Raw genomic sequence first — 16,364 nt, forward strand, 5'->3', positions numbered from 1 at the left:
CTTCAGTTATCAGGCCCCTAAAAGCAGAATGGGAGGCAGAGCCTTCAGTTATCAGGCCCCTAAAAGCAGAATGGGAGGCAGAGCCTTCAGTTATCAGGCCCCTAAAAGCAGAATGGGAGGCAGAGCCTTCAGTTATCAGGCCCCTAAAAGCAGAGTGGGAGGCAGAGCCTTCAGTTATCAGGCCCCTAAAAGCAGAATGGGAGGCAGAGCCTTCAGTTATCAGGCCCCTAAAAGCAGAATGGGAGGCAGAGCCTTCAGTTATCAGGCCCCTCTCTGTGGAACCAGCTGCCAGTTTGGCTTCAGGAAGCAGACACCCTCTCTACCTTTAAGATCAGGCTGAAACTTTCCTTTCTGATAAAGCTTATAGTTAGGGATGGCTCAGGTGAGCCTGAAACATCCCATAGTTCTGCTGCTATAGGCCCAGCCTGCTGGGGGACCTCATCTGTCTCACCTTTCCTCCCTTTGCTCTCTTTTTCCCCCTGTTTAATTTCTCAATTGATTTTATGTCCATGTGACATTATTGTGGTTATTAACTTGTGTTTCCCTGTTCCAGCAGGTATCCTTTGAATGGTGTTATGGTGTTTTTTCCCCCCTTTTTTCCCTCTTTTCTGTCTTCTCAAACCCCAGCTGGTCGAGGCGGATGGCCACCCTTCCTGGTTCTGGTTCTGCCAGAGGTTTCTTCCTGGTTCTGCCAGAGGTTTCTTCCTGGTTCTGGTTCTGCCAGAGGTTTCTTCCTGGTTCTGGTTCTGCCAGAGGTTTCTTCCTGGTTCTGGTTCTGCCAGAGGTTTCTTCCTGGTTCTGCCAGAGGTTTCTTCCTGGTTCTGGTTCTGCCAGAGGTTTCTTCCTGTTAAAGGGAGTCGTTCCTTTCCACAGTCCCTCAGGCTCAGGACGGGAGATTGGACTGAAGACAAGTTTCGGTCCAATCTGTTGGTTTCCTTAGCTAGGATATTATTTTTGAATTGGCTCCATATGAATTAATTGGATTATGATTACAATGAATTGAATTCCAATTGGCTTGAATTGGACTTTATTACTTAAGTGCCTTGAGATGAGATTTGTTGTAATTTGGCGCTTTATAAATAAAGCTGAATTGAATTGTTAAAAGGGAGTTTTTGTCTCTCCACGGCCGCCTCGTGCACTCTCCTGATGGAGATTGGATCAAAGAGAAGTTTCAGTTAATCTGTTGGTTTCCTTAACTCGGCTACCTTTTTTTTTAATTTGCTCTGTTTATGTTGGACTAATTTGGAATTTGATAAATTGGATTTGATTGTATTACAATGAAAGGAATTCTAATCGGCTTGAACTGGAATGAATCTTTGAAGCGTCCTGAGATGCTTTATAAACACAATTAAATGAAATTGTGTTTTCTTCTGCCTCCTTCAGTCTTCCTCAGTTCCCCTCAGCCTTCAGAGGCCAGTTTCCATGCATCTCTGGGTGAGTGATGACATTTGTTTCAGTCAGCAGGCGTGTCCTCGTGTGTCTGCCTATAAAAGTCTCTTTGTTCCTCAGACTAAGATGAAACTGGACTGAAATCTTCAGGGTGAGTTGATTCTTATTAATGGCAACTTGTGACAGTGATTCACAGTTCAGGGTTTTGATATTTATTTTTCTTTAAATAAGTTAAATAATAAGTTAAATGATTGATTGATTAATTTACTTGATTTACTTTAAGCTTTAATTCAAAACACCTAAATGTTCAGCTGGTTGATTTTGTATTTATTTCTTAATATGAAATATAAAGTTAGAGAATTCAGACATGGACCAAAAAAGATTTTTGTATGAATATTTATATATTTTCTATATATTATCATTTTAAATAAAGTATTTTACTCAGTAAATGTTTGATTTGTGTCTCGTTCATGTTGTGCTCCATGTTTGTTAGTCTCTGTTCTGTGTTTTCTTTGAGCTTTATTCCTTCTTTTCTGTTTTGGTTTCCAGTCCTCAGCGTTAGATTCTGTTGGATTCCTGTTCCTTGTCTTTACCCCTAGATGTCCTCAGGTGTCTGGGTCTGTCCCCTGGTCTCAGTCACACCTGTCTGCTGGTAACCTCTCACCTGCTGTCACTCCGTTCATCAACCCTCTCAGTATTTAGAGCTCTGAGGTCAGCTATCAGATCACTATTGTTGCTGGAATCATGTTTTTCAGTTTCTTATTTTCAGTCCATCAGTCAATATTTTCGTCCTGCCACAACATACATTTATTTAAAGTTAGTTTGAAGTTGTGCAGGGTCATGAGCTCCCTGGTAGCTGGGACATTGTTTTTAGCTTGTAGCTTTCCACGTAAAGTTATATTTTCCTTTTCATTTTTGTCCAACAGCAGGGCCTTTCGTCTTCTTTCAGCTTGTGTTCAGTTGAACTTTAAATTTACAAAAGGGATGATCAGAATAAAAGCAAAACTTGTTGTGAGTCATTTGTAGAACGTTTTTAAGAAAGGAAAGATATACCACCCAGTCCCAACTCTTTATTTGTGTTATTGTAACTTCTTTCTATGATTTTCAATCCTGCCTCTGCAGCATCTGGAGCTGTTTAAGTAAAGTCAGCTTAACACCCGTCTGCTCATCTGTTCGTCCTACATTTGCGCTTGACAGCTACCTAAACTTTACTCCAACAAAACTTGATTCTCTTGTTGGTCAATGTTGCCCGTCTGAAAATGAAGGTAATCAGTCAGAAGAAGATGTTCTCAGGGACTGAATGAAGCTTTCTGTTGCACTTTGTGAGGGGAATATGATTATTCTCACTTAGTTTTAGCCATTTTAAAATCAATTCATTACAATTAATTTTCATTAAATAAGATGACAGTTTTTTCAATAATAATAATAATGCACATATGAAGCTTTCTAAGGAATTATTTGTGCTCTAACACATGAACATGAAACAAAAAACAACTAACCAAAAAAAAGTGGAGCTTTCTTTACTTTCTGAGAATCCGTCATCTATTTTCTGCACCCACTGCATCCGGTGTAGGTCATGGGGGGTGGAGCTTATCCCAGCCTCGAGGCAACAGGCAGGTTGGGCCAAGAATGAAATAAATCTGGTGACGTTTTATTGATTTGATTCATTAACGAAATGGTTTTACTTTGTTTTTGTCTCCAGCTGTTTGTAGACATGTTGATCACATAAAGACAATCTATTTGTTGTAAACAGAAACTAAACAAGACAGGTGCGTTTGTGTGTTTCAGGTTAACTGTTACCATCAGCGCAGTTCTAACTTCAGACACATTAACCTTTTCATGCCAGACAGATGTGTGTGTCAAAGTGTCTGCAATGCGTTGGTGTGTCTTTGGTTCCCATGGCGATCATTTGCATTCTGTCCAACATCCTGCTGCTGCTTCCTGAGCTAAAGATCCACTTCCTGTTGGAAGCTCATGTGACCAGAGAAGCCACCTGGGCCACTGGGCTGTGGGGCTCCGGCTTCTTGGTATGTGTGAGTGTGACTCCTGTCCTCCAGCACAGATGTGTTTCATCACATGACCATGTTTTTTTTCCTCTCCTCTGATGCTGAGTCAGACGCAGTGACTCAGAAACATTCCATTAACTTCCTACTGAACTTCCTTAAATTCAAACCTACATAACGTTTTGACCTCTGCTCTGATAAATGTCACAGACCAAAGCCATGATGAGGTTCCACTGATGTTTCTCCTGATTTCAGATTTTACTCGGAGCTCAAGCGTTCATCCGGATCAGCAAGACAAGAGGCTGCTGTGCATTCAGGAGTCAGGTGCGCTCATCCTGACAGTCTGAGGGGGAGGGGCATTTCTATCGATTGGTTATGCTCTAATTTAAAGTTTAACAGGTCCGTGACTCATAGCCACTGAACATTTGTCTCAAACCTTCTTCACGCACTTATGTTTGGAGGGTAAGCACAAATGTCACAGTTCCAACAGGACGCAGTGCCTCTGTGGCAGAACGCTCAACATCTGCAGATGTTCTGTCAGATGTTGCAGATGTTCTGTCAGATGTTGCAGATGTTCTGTCGGGTGTTGCAGATGTTCTGTCAGATGTTGCAGATGTTCCGTCGGGTGTTGCAGGTGTTGCAGATGTTCTGTCGGGTGTTGCAGATGTTCTGTCAGATGTTGCAGATGTTCCGTCGGGTGTTGCAGATGTTCTGTCAGGTGTTGCAGATGTTCTGTCAGGTGTTGCAGATGTTCTGTCAGATGTTGCAGATGTTCTGTCAGGTGTTGCAGATGTTGCAGATGTTCTGTCAGATGTTGCAGATGTTCCGTCGGGTGTTGCAGGTGTTGCAGATGTTCTGTCAGGTGTTGCAGATGTTCTGTCAGGTGTTCCAGATGTTCTGTCAGATGTTGCAGATGTTCTGTCGGGTGTTGCAGATGTTCCGTCGGGTGTTGCAGGTGTTGCAGATGTTCCGTCAGGTGTTGCAGATGTTGCAGATGTTCTGTCAGGTGTTGCAGATGTTCTGTCAGGTGTTCCAGATGTTCTGTCAGATGTTGCAGATGTTCTGTCAGGTGTTGCAGATGTTCTGTCAGGTGTTCCAGATGTTCTGTCAGGTGTTGCAGATGTTCTGTCAGGTGTTCCAGATGTTCTGTCAGATGTTGCAGATGTTCTGTCGGGTGTTGCAGGTGTTCCGTCGCGTGTTGCAGGTGTTGCAGATGTTCCGTCAGGTGTTGCAGATGTTGCAGATGTTCTGTCAGGTGTTGCAGATGTTCTGTCAGGTGTTCCAGATGTTCTGTCAGATGTTGCAGATGTTCTGTCAGGTGTTGCAGATGTTCTGTCGGGTGTTGCAGGTGTTCTGTCGGGTGTTGCAGATGTTCTGTCGGGTGTTGCAGATGTTCTGTCAGATGTTGCAGATGTTCTGTCAGATGTTGCAGATGTTCTGTCGGGTGTTGCAGATGTTCTGTCAGATGTTGCAGATGTTCCGTCGGGTGTTGCAGGTGTTGCAGATGTTCTGTCAGGTGTTGCAGATGTTCTGTCAGATGTTGCAGATGTTCCGTCGGGTGTTGCAGATGTTCTGTCAGGTGTTGCAGATGTTCTGTCAGGTGTTGCAGATGTTCTGTCAGGTGTTGCAGATGTTCTGTCAGATGTTGCAGATGTTCTGTCAGGTGTTGCAGATGTTGCAGATGTTCTGTCAGATGTTGCAGATGTTCCGTCGGGTGTTGCAGGTGTTGCAGATGTTCTGTCAGGTGTTGCAGATGTTCTGTCAGGTGTTCCAGATGTTCTGTCAGATGTTGCAGATGTTCTGTCGGGTGTTGCAGATGTTCCGTCGGGTGTTGCAGGTGTTGCAGATGTTCCGTCAGGTGTTGCAGATGTTGCAGATGTTCTGTCAGGTGTTGCAGATGTTCTGTCAGGTGTTCCAGATGTTCTGTCAGATGTTGCAGATGTTCTGTCGGGTGTTGCAGGTGTTCCGTCGCGTGTTGCAGGTGTTGCAGATGTTCCGTCAGGTGTTGCAGATGTTGCAGATGTTCTGTCAGGTGTTGCAGATGTTCTGTCAGGTGTTCCAGATGTTCTGTCAGATGTTGCAGATGTTCTGTCAGGTGTTGCAGATGTTCTGTCGGGTGTTGCAGGTGTTCTGTCGGGTGTTGCAGATGTTCTGTCGGGTGTTGCAGGTGTTCTGTCGGGTGTTGCAGATGTTCCGTCGGGTGTTGCAGGTGTTCTGTCAGGTGTTGCAGATGTTCTGTCAGGTGTTGCAGATGTTCTGTCAGATGTTGCAGATGTTCTGTCGGGTGTTGCAGGTGTTGCAGATGTTCTGTCGGGTGTTGCAGATGTTCCGTCGGGTGTTGCAGGTGTTGCAGATGTTCTGTCAGGTGTTGCAGATGTTCTGTCAGGTGTTGCAGATGTTCTGTCAGGTGTTCCAGATGTTCTGTCAGATGTTGCAGATGTTCTGTCAGGTGTTGCAGATGTTGCAGATGTTCTGTCAGATGTTGCAGATGTTCCGTCGGGTGTTGCAGGTGTTGCAGATGTTCTGTCAGGTGTTGCAGATGTTCTGTCAGGTGTTCCAGATGTTCTGTCAGATGTTGCAGATGTTCTGTCGGGTGTTGCAGATGTTCCGTCGGGTGTTGCAGGTGTTGCAGATGTTCCGTCAGGTGTTGCAGATGTTGCAGATGTTCTGTCAGGTGTTGCAGATGTTCTGTCAGGTGTTCCAGATGTTCTGTCAGATGTTGCAGATGTTCTGTCAGGTGTTGCAGATGTTCTGTCGGGTGTTGCAGGTGTTCCGTCGCGTGTTGCAGGTTTTGCAGATGTTCCGTCAGGTGTTGCAGATGTTGCAGATGTTCTGTCAGGTGTTGCAGATGTTCTGTCAGGTGTTCCAGATGTTCTGTCAGATGTTGCAGATGTTCTGTCAGGTGTTGCAGATGTTCTGTCGGGTGTTGCAGGTGTTCTGTCGGGTGTTGCAGATGTTCTGTCGGGTGTTGCAGGTGTTCTGTCGGGTGTTGCAGATGTTCCGTCGGGTGTTGCAGGTGTTCTGTCAGGTGTTGCAGATGTTCTGTCAGGTGTTGCAGATGTTCTGTCGGGTGTTGCAGGTGTTCTGTCAGGTGTTGCAGGTGTTCTGTCAGGTGTTGCAGATGTTCTGTCAGGTGTTGCAGATGTTCTGTCAGATGTTGCAGATGTTCTGTCGGGTGTTGCAGGTGTTGCAGATGTTCTGTCGGGTGTTGCAGATGTTCCGTCGGGTGTTGCAGGTGTTGCAGATGTTCCGTCGGGTGTTGCAGATGTTCCGTCGGGTGTTGCAGATGTTGCAGGTGTTCTGTCAGGTGTTGCAGATGTTCTGTCAGGTGTTGCAGATGTTCTGTCAGATGTTGCAGATGTTCTGTCAGGTGTTGCAGATGTTCCGTCGGGTGTTGCAGGTGTTGCAGATGTTCCGTCGGGTGTTGCAGATGTTCCGTCGGGTGTTGCAGATGTTGCAGATGTTCCGTCGGGTGTTGCAGATGTTGCAGATGTTCTGTCAGATGTTGCAGGTGTTCTGTCGGGTGTTCCAGATGTTCTGTCAGATGTTGCAGATGTTCTGTCGGGTGTTGCAGGTGTTCTGTCGGGTGTTGCAGATGTTCCGTCGGGTGTTGCAGATGTTCTGTCAGATGTTGCAGATGTTCTGTCGGGTGTTGCAGGTGTTGCAGATGTTCTGTCGGGTGTTGCAGATTTCTCTCTCTTTCTCCTTTCAGATGCTGTGCCAGATGCTGTACTCCTGCTTAGGGATGCTGGCTGCTGGCAGCTGCTTCCTGGTCAGTGCCACTGGTCTTACCCAGGGTCCTCTCTGTCTATACAACACCCCCAGCGGTCCAACCTGGGGGGTCCCGCTGCAGCCCCTCCCCGATCAGTGAGACACGATGTTTCATCCTTGTCCTCTCTGCTCTCATATTTCCTCATCTTCAACGAACTTGTCTAATTTTTTGTGTCATTTCTCAATCCTTAGACATTTGGGGTATCTGTATAACTGGACTTTGTGGTCTGGGGTTTGTCTGGAGCCCAGGTCTGTGGTTCAGTGGAATGTGGTTTTGTTTAGTGTGATGGGAGCCACCAGCGCCCTGCAGACTGTCCTCTGTGGGGCCAACATCCTCAACTCCCTGCTGGGACTGATCGTGGGTCAGGGCTTCTGCCACAACAAGGTGTGTGCTCTGCTTTTTCTCTTGGTGAGGACATGGTTAAAGTCTGGATAAGAGTTAAAACTCCAGTGACTTCTGGTGTCCATCAAATCTAACTTTAACCTTCTGAGTCCTCTGTGGCTTAAAACAGAGACTCACCTCTGTGTTTGTGTGGGTTCTACAGATCAGCCCAGTTTCAGTTTGAGATGACCCATTATGGATCCGGTCTTCTGTGGATCCTCACTGAGGAAACCAGCTCTGAAAATTCATGATGAAATCAATCCTTCCCTTCTTTGTTAAGAAGCACCGAAGCACTTTATTCAATCAGTAATGTTAAGATCAAGTTTACATGTGTATGCTGAGCTAGTCCTAAATATAGGTTTAATGTAAGTTCACTTAAATATGTTTTGTTTCACTCTGAAGGCTTTTGTTTTTAAAGATAAAAAGTAGTGTTTATAAATATTCTGTAATTCATGACAGATTTCAAAATTGATTGATTAGCTTTTCATCAATTATTTGTCAAGTTTCTCAACTGTTTTTAAGTATCACTGAAGATGTCTATTTAAAAGCCTTTGTTTACCTCTTAAATTATTTAAACTGATATTTATGTGTTATGAAACCCACATATGTTGTGTGAAGATGAGCTGTGGAGTCAGAATTACTGACGAAGCCTGTGATCATAATTAACTGCAGATCTTACAGAAGACTCTGAGTGATCAAAAACCACAGCAACACACTGTAAACAGAAAGGTTTGGGGGTAACCCTAACCCATCACTTTCTGGTTTATGTATTTTTTCTTTATTTTGAATATAAAGTTTTAATAAGAATAAAAGTTTCAGTGTGATCATTTACTCCCAATTGACAGGTGAGTGTTGAAAAGTTGAGAATTGAAGAAGCAGCTTCATGACAAAGTTAAACATAGCAACTCCACAGATGTGACTCACAGCTGGATGTGGCTCACATACCTGCCCTGTGTCTTTTTCACATGTTAATAAAGGAAGTTGTGTTGAGGCAGAAGCTGAAAGCATCAGTGCTTTTTAGATTTTGACAAAATCCAATTGTCATTTAAATAGTCTAAATTAAGCACAAAGAACAGAGTACAGCAAATGCCCATGTACAAAAAAACAAGTAATAGATTCATAACTTGAGCATAGAAAACACCAGTTTGAAGTACAGGTTTGGAATTAAAGAAAATAAAAGGAAATGGTGTTCCTCTTATTTAGAGGAGTCTCAATTAGTCTGGAATGATAGTCTAATAACTTGTAAGAAAGCCTGTATAGCTACAATTTATTATTTATCATCGATAGAAGAAAATAAGAATAAGGTTTCTCTTCAGCGCTGTAGCCAGGCTGACAAAGAGTCCGAGCTCTGCTGAGCCATGTGTTCCTTTAACTCTCAGCAGTGATGATTTCATGACATTCTTTATCAATATGTCATGTTGGATAGTGTGGTGCATGGCGTGGTGAAGGTAGGATCCGGGTGAAGATATTTCCAAAGTAAAAACTTGATTTATTTAAATACAGAACAACAAAAATCATGGCTGAGCCGGAATACAAAAACCTACACTATGGAAAAACATGAGACCAAACCTGCTGTGATATGAGTAGCTTTGACTTCAGTGACGGTGAGGATCTGGCAAAGTGCATGAGAAGATCTGGAAACTAAATACTGAGGAGGGTGATTGGGCATGGAGTGCAGCTGAAGGGAAAGCACATGTGATGTGAGTGAACCTTAACATAACAAAACTAACAGACGTGACACAATAAAACTGTTTCTATCAGAGAGAAGATTGATGGAATCCTTCCCATTATTATCACTGATGTATCATCAAGTAGAGCAGCTTTAGAAGTATCTTTAGAACCTGATTTGTATTCAGACAGCTTCTGTCCAGTTGATCTTTCTGAGCTAACAACAGCAATAGTCTCTTCTAAACCATCAACTTGTATTTAGACCCAATCCCAACCAGACTGTTCAAGGAGGTTTTCCCCTTAATCAATACTTCCATATTGGATTTGATCAATCGGTCTTTGTTGACAGGATATGTACCTCAGACTTTTAAGGTTGCTGTAATTAAACCTTTACTTAAGAAACCTACTCTTGATTCAGAAGTGTTGGCTAATTATTGTTAGCTAATTCTTTTTACTTTATACATGCTTCCATTAGGTAACATTATCAGACAGCATGGCATAAAGTCCCATTGTTATGCTGATGATACTCAGCTGTACTTATCTATGAAACCAGATGAAACCAACAGGTTGGTCAGACTACAAGCCTGTCTTAAAGACATAAAGACCTGGATGACTCAGAACTGTCTGCTTTTAAATTCAGACAAAACTGAAGTTGTTCTCTTTGGACCTGAGCGCTTCAGGGAGAAATTGTCTAGTTATATAGTTACTCTAGATGGTATTTCCTTGGCTTCTGGTTCTACAGTGAGGAACCTTGGAGTTATTTCTGACCAGGATCTGTCCTCTGACTCACATATAAAACAGGTTTCTGCCTTCTTTCACCTTCGTAATATCATTAAAATCAGGACCATCCTGTCTCAGGGTGATGCAGAGAAACTGCTCCATGCATCTGTTCCTTCAGGACTGAACTACTGTAATTCCTTATTATTGTTCTGTTCCACAGATTCTCTGAAAAGCCTCCAGCTGATCCAAAACCCTGCAGCCAGAGTTCTGATGAGATCTAACAGCAGAGATCATGTTTCTCCAGTTTTAGCTTCTCTTCATTGGCTCCCTGTTAGATTCAGAATAGAATTTAAGATTCTTCTCCTCACATATAAAGCTCTTAATGACCGAGCTCCATCACATCTTAAAGATCTCACAGTTGGATATTTCCCCAACAGAGCACTTTGCTCTCAGGCTGCAGGTTTCCTTGTGGTTCCCAGAGTTTCTAAAAGCAGAATGGGAGGCAGAGCCTTCAGTTATCAGGCCCCTAAAAGCAGAATGGGAGGCAGAGCCTTCAGTTATCAGGCCCCTAAAAGCAGAATGGGAGGCAGAGCCTTCAGTTATCAGGCCCCTAAAAGCAGAATGGGAGGCAGAGTCTTCAGTTATCAGGCCCCTAAAAGCAGAATGGGAGGCAGAGCCTTCAGTTATCAGGCCTCTAAAAGCAGAATGGGAGGCAGAGCCTTCAGTTATCAGGCCCCTAAAAGCAGAATGGGAGGCAGAGCCTTCAGTTATCAGGCCCCTAAAAGCAGAATGGGAGGCAGAGCCTTCAGTTATCAGGCCCCTAAAAGCAGAATGGGAGGCAGAGCCTTCAGTTATCAGGCCCCTAAAAGCAGAATGGGAGGCAGAGCCTTCAGTTATCAGGCCCCTAAAAGCAGAATGGGGGGCAGAGCCTTCAGTTATCAGGCCCCTAAAAGCAGAATGGGAGGCAGAGCCTTCAGTTATCAGGCCCCTAAAAGCAGAATGGGAGGCAGAGCCTTCAGTTATCAGGCCCCTAAAAGCAGAATGGGAGGCAGAGCCTTCAGTTATCAGGCCCCTAAAAGCAGAATGGGAGGCAGAGCCTTCAGTTATCAGGCCCCTAAAAGCAGAATGGGAGGCAGAGCCTTCAGTTATCAGGCCCCTAAAAGCAGAACGGGAGGCAGAGCCTTCAGTTATCAGGCCCCTAAAAGCAGAATGGGGGGCAGAGCCTTCAGTTATCAGGCCCCTAAAAGCAGAACAGGAGGCAGAGCCTTCAGTTATCAGGCCCCTAAAAGCAGAATGGGAGGCAGAGCCTTCAGTTATCAGGCCCCTCTCTGTGGAACCAGCTGCCAGTTTGGCTTCAGGAAGCAGACACCCTCTCTACCTTTAAGATCAGGCTGAAACTTTCCTTTCTGATAAAGCTTATAGTTAGGGATGGCTCAGGTAATCCTGAAACATCCCATAGTTAAGCTGCTATAGGCCCAGCCTGCTGGGGGAGCTCATCTGTCACACCTTTCCTCACTTTGCTCTCTTTTCCCCGTTTAATTTCTCAAATGATTTTCTGTCCATGTGACATTATTGTGGTTATTAACTTGTGTTTCCCTGTTCCAGCAGGTATCCTTTGAATGGTGTTATGGTGTTTTTCCCCCCTCTTTTCCCTCTTTTCTGTCTTCTCAAACCCCAGCTGGTCGAGGCGGATGGCCACCCTTCCTGGTTCTGGTTCTGCCAGAGGTTTCTTCCTGGTTCTGGTTCTGCCAGAGGTTTCTTCCTGGTTCTGGTTCTGCCAGAGGTTTCTTCCTGTTAAAGGGAGTCGTTCCTTTCCACAGTCCCTCAGGCTCAGGACGGGAGATTGGACTGAAGACAAGTTTCGGTCCAATCTGTTGGTTTCCTTAGATAGGATATTAATTTTTGAATTGACTCTATATGAATTAATTGGATTACTTTGAAATTAATTAATTGGATTTCATGGGATTATGATTACAATGAATTGAATTCCAATTGGCTTGAATTGGTCTGTATTAGTGGCCCTGTGATGGACTGGCGACCTGTCCAGGGTGTACCCTGCCTTTCGCCCGATGACTGCTGGGATAGGCTCCAGCCCACCCGCTACCCGATTAACGGACTGTCGGTATAGAAAATGGATGGATGGTCTGTATTATTTAAGTGCCTTGAGATGACATTTGTTGTATTTTGGCGCTTTATAAATAAAGCTGAATTGAATTGAATTGAATAAAATCATAAAATCAGTTCTAAAACAGACATAGAACCAGAAAAAGGAAGTCTGGAGTTATATGATCGTGATCTTGATAAAAGTTAAAAGACGAGCTGCAGCATTCTGAACAATTTGCAACTGATACAGATATTTCAAACCAGTGCATTACAGTAATCCAGTGAGATGTTATGAGAGCATGTTTAACTTTTTCCAAGTCTTTAAGGGGAAGGTATGACTTAGAATCTCTCTCAGCAAGAAAAAGCTGGTCTTCACAACTTCACTGATCTGATTATTCATCTTAAAGAGCTGTTAAAAATCCCACCCAGATTTCTGACAGCAGAGCAACTGTATGGAGCCAAAGGGCCAAGAATGCCACGTTCAGGTGGATTTTATTCTCCAAACCAAATCAATCAGTCTTGCTCTCATTGAAATTGAGAAAGTTTGACTTTAACCAGATTTGAAGGTCACTTAGACAATCGAGTAATGATTCGACTGGATTTTTACTGTCTGATTTAATCAGTAACAATACCTGAATGTCATCTGCAAAACAATGAAATGGAATATCATGCTTCCTGAAAATAGATCCCACAGGCAGCACATATAAATTAAAAAGTATTGGCCCTAAAATGGATGCTTGGGGTACACCAAAAATGAGAGGGGCGCTAGAGGATGAACAATCCCCTAAATTAACAGAAAACCTGCCCTCGGTCAAGTAGGATTTAAATAAGGTCAAGGCTGAGCCTTTGGTACCGACACATTGTTTAAGTCTTGACAACAAGATGTTATGATCCGCTGCATCAAAGGCTTTAGGTGGGTCTAAAAGCACTAAAACAGCAGGTTTTCCTCAGTCAACAGTTAAAAGGAGGTCACTAAAAACTCCAAAAAGAGCTGTATACAAGAATCCAAATCAATCAAAAAGCTACCTCAAATATTCAGAAAACAAAGGGGCAAAATCACAGTGTTTTAATGTAGTTTTAAACAAATTCAAGTCAGTTCTAAAAGCATTAAGAACAGGAGAATTTTCTTTTCTAATCAAAAGCCACATCTAATTATTTAAAAAGGTAAAGATGGACAAACTTGTTTTTTATAAGTTAACTGGAAAGAAATCTTCTCATTTATTACAAGACTGTTTCAATATCAGAATTACAGAGAGTGCATGTGTTTGTGTCCACATTAAACCTGTGAGAAAGAAAATCTTTTGGATGGTAAAGAACATTCAAAACTTTACAATGAAATTCTTTAGCTTTAAGAAAGAAATGTTCTGAATCGTTGCTAAAGGAACAGCTTCCATTTTTTTTAAAAATCAGCACTTTTATCTAGTCAATGTAAAGCTTATGATCCATCCAGCCTGTACAGCACAGGATTTACTTCCTGATTGGACCTGATTGGACCTGATTGGACCTGATTGGACCTGGTTTTGTGACCCTCTGTGTTTGGAGGTGGTTCGGGACACACTCCGTTCGGATTCGGCTGCTGAGGCTCAGAACTTTCAAGTCCAGAAAGACCCCAGCAGAAGTGCATGACACCGAGTCCATGAAACGGAACCAGCTCCAGCTGCTCCATCAGAGGTTACGTCATTCCTCCAGTCCGCGTGATGACGTCAGGCTCACGGACCGTGGTCACACCTCAGTCTGAAGTCCGTCAGTTGGTCAGCGGACGGATCTACCCGGAGCGGCAGAACTTTCTTCTTCATCATGAGGTAAATTAGTTTATGTTGACGCATTGTGGTTTGGTTCAGCCCAAATGATCGATAATGATCGATCCGTGCACAGTTATAAGCGCGCGCACATTGAACCATAACAACGGGTCGATTGTCTGTCAGTGTAGAGAACATTTATTGTTTTCAATTGGACCAGGAGACAGAACCTGAACTGATTTTGTTGATCCTCCTCCACAGAAATCCTGAACTGAAAATGTCAGAAACACGTTTTAAGATGAGAAAAGAGAAAGTTTGTCCTGGGAAACCATCCTGGCAGCAGCAGAAATCTGCTCAGATAAAATTCTTACGTGTCCCTGGTTTATCTGGGTTTGTCTTTCAAACTGTTGGACCAGAAACAATCAGCAGAACCTGCTCTGAAAATATTCTACGATGAAACTCAGTGAAGTAGGATGGAGTCCAGTTCAGATGGGTTCTGCTGGATCAGCTGGTTCCACATGTGGCAGCTTCCTGGTTCTTATGCAGCTCCACAGGCAGAAACATGACTGTGAGGCGATTGTTGGACATAGCTCATGGTTTTACTGTGGTGATCGGGTCCAGAGCCTTTTCCAGACTAAATGTAATTTATTCATACAGCCCTTTACAACAATCCATTTCGGTACCAAAGTGCTTTACAGCAGATAACAGATGAAGAAACGAATAAGTAAAAGACAAAAAAAGAACAGTAAAAGCAATAAAATACAACAAAATCCAATAAGATAAGATAAAAGTGTCATCATACGAAGTGGTTTTAGAAGCCATCTGACATAAGTAGGTTTTTAGCCCAGATTTAAAGAGGCCAGGTCAGAAATAAGATGCATCTGGGGGGGGGGGGGGGGGCTTATTCCAGAGCCTGGGGGCAGCAGCAGAAGTGTGAGTGGGATTTTTAACAACCGTTGATGTTCTGGATCAGTCACAGTAAACCAGTAAGGTCACATGACTACAGACGAGCTCACACATGGCACAGGAAGCAGCTTCTGTTCCAGCCCAAACTGAACTGTAACACAGATTCGAACATCTGGAGGCTGAGACTCAGGCAGCTGGATGAGGTTGGAAGCAGGAAACAGACTTTATTACAGGGTCAGTTAGAGCTGTGATGGTCTGACATTAACCAGGTGATCATCCAGCTGAGTTCTAAAGTTAGGGGAAGGATTCATGTTCAGCCTGAGGTCAGGACCCATGTCAGGTGGGTTAGGGGACTACTTTATTACCAGAAAGAAAAGGTTCTGCTGAGGAAGGAACAAAGAACAAGCAAAACGCTGACTGACAAGAACCCAACAGAATCTAACAGTGAGGACTGAGAACTAAAACAGAATACAAGGAATGAAGCTCAAAGAAAATACACAGAACAGAGACTAAGAAACCAGAAGAGAGAACACGACTCAGAGCAGAACCTCAGCAGAACTTCTTTCTTCAACTGAAACCGGCATAAAACAAAGTGGCATCTGTAAAGTCCCCTGAAGCTACAGCGAGGAAAAACGAGCCTCATCAGCAGGAAGGAGGCTGGCAGGTAAATCCAGCGCCTCAGAGAGCGCTTCCTGTTTGGGTTCACCTGCAGCTGCTCTCATGCATCACCAGAGGATGCCATTATGGGATGTATCGGCCTGTGGCACAGATGACAGATTCAGTGCCGTCCTTCAACCCAAATGTTCAGAATTATTTTAGTAAGATTCGTGTCCTGTGGCAGCAGCAGAGGGAGGTCATGTGACTCAGTGTTATGAACAGGTGTGAATTAGGGCAGCCGCATTCTGATGAAATCCCTGATGACTCCTCCTCCTCTCAGGCTGTTCCTGACCTTGCTGCTCGTCTCGCTCGGACTTGGCTCCCGGCTGCTGACAGAAATGTACGGAAGCCTGCAGTCGCCAAACTTTCCAGAGCCGTACCCCCCAAAGACGGAGCTGCGCTGGAACATGAGCGTTCCAGAAGGCTTCCGGGTCAGACTGTACTTCAGTCACTTCGACCTGGAACCGTCCTACCTGTGCGAGTACGACTCTGTGAAGGTGAGACGAAGCCTCTGAATGAGGTCAGAAAATGCTGTGACAGATGGTAACAGGAACCAATCGGAGGCTGCCCTCAGAGCAGCTCCTGATCCAGAAAATAAAGGCGAGCCGAAGAGGCTCCGGCAGGTCATGGCCGAGTCATAACACCAATTTACTGTTTATCTTTATAACCATGACAACAGGGCTGCTCCATTACATCATCATTTAAACTCAAACTGGACCAAATCGTCATTACTTCACACACATATATATTCATATTCTAATGATGTCACTGGGCACCATGGCAACCGTCTGAGACCAGCTGGTCCGATCACCTAAAACGCCGTAAACGGTTTTCAGGTCCCAAAAACAAACAAACAAAGGCACCGGGGGCCCCTCTGTGTGCCTGACTCCTGAAGTCTCCCCAGGGTTAGGCAGTTTCCACCATGACAGACAGGAAGGTTCCTCTGCTTTAGCTTTTACTCTCATATGTGAGCGTTTCCTCTGCTCAGGACAGAGGAAACGCTCCACTTCTTCATGTACGCTGCAG

General features: G+C 44.1%; 2 protein-coding genes across 3 annotated transcripts in view; both read left to right on the plus strand.

Annotated features, from left to right (window-relative positions):
- Positions 1 to 3,191: 3,191 nt before the first annotated feature.
- LOC140313853 (transmembrane 4 L6 family member 1) lies at positions 3,192 to 7,884 on the plus strand. The gene is made up of 5 exons (XM_072391830.1): positions 3,192 to 3,416; positions 3,648 to 3,716; positions 7,105 to 7,259; positions 7,356 to 7,548; positions 7,709 to 7,884. Exons 1-5 carry the CDS (start codon positions 3,240 to 3,242, stop codon positions 7,727 to 7,729), a joined length of 615 nt encoding a protein of 204 aa, XP_072247931.1. The 5' UTR covers positions 3,192 to 3,239; the 3' UTR covers positions 7,730 to 7,884.
- A 5,860-nt stretch (positions 7,885 to 13,744) lies between these two features.
- The window catches only part of masp1 (MBL associated serine protease 1), a 24,670-nt gene continuing 22,050 nt past the window's right edge, over positions 13,745 to 16,364 (plus strand). Inside the window, exons 1-2 of one of the 2 annotated variants that reach the window (XM_072391819.1) lie at positions 13,745 to 13,838; positions 15,619 to 15,835. In XM_072391819.1, coding sequence (XP_072247920.1) covers positions 13,834 to 13,838; positions 15,619 to 15,835 — 222 coding nt within the window. In that variant the 5' untranslated portion in view covers positions 13,745 to 13,833. The remainder of the gene's footprint in view (positions 13,839 to 15,618; positions 15,836 to 16,364) is intronic. The other variant, XM_072391818.1, reaches the window with a different exon arrangement.

This window comes from Leuresthes tenuis, unplaced genomic scaffold, assembly GCF_036924035.1.
Source record: "Leuresthes tenuis unplaced genomic scaffold, fLeuTen1.0.hap1 SCAF_9, whole genome shotgun sequence".
In the NCBI taxonomy this organism is placed as follows: Eukaryota; Metazoa; Chordata; class Actinopteri; order Atheriniformes; family Atherinopsidae; genus Leuresthes; species Leuresthes tenuis.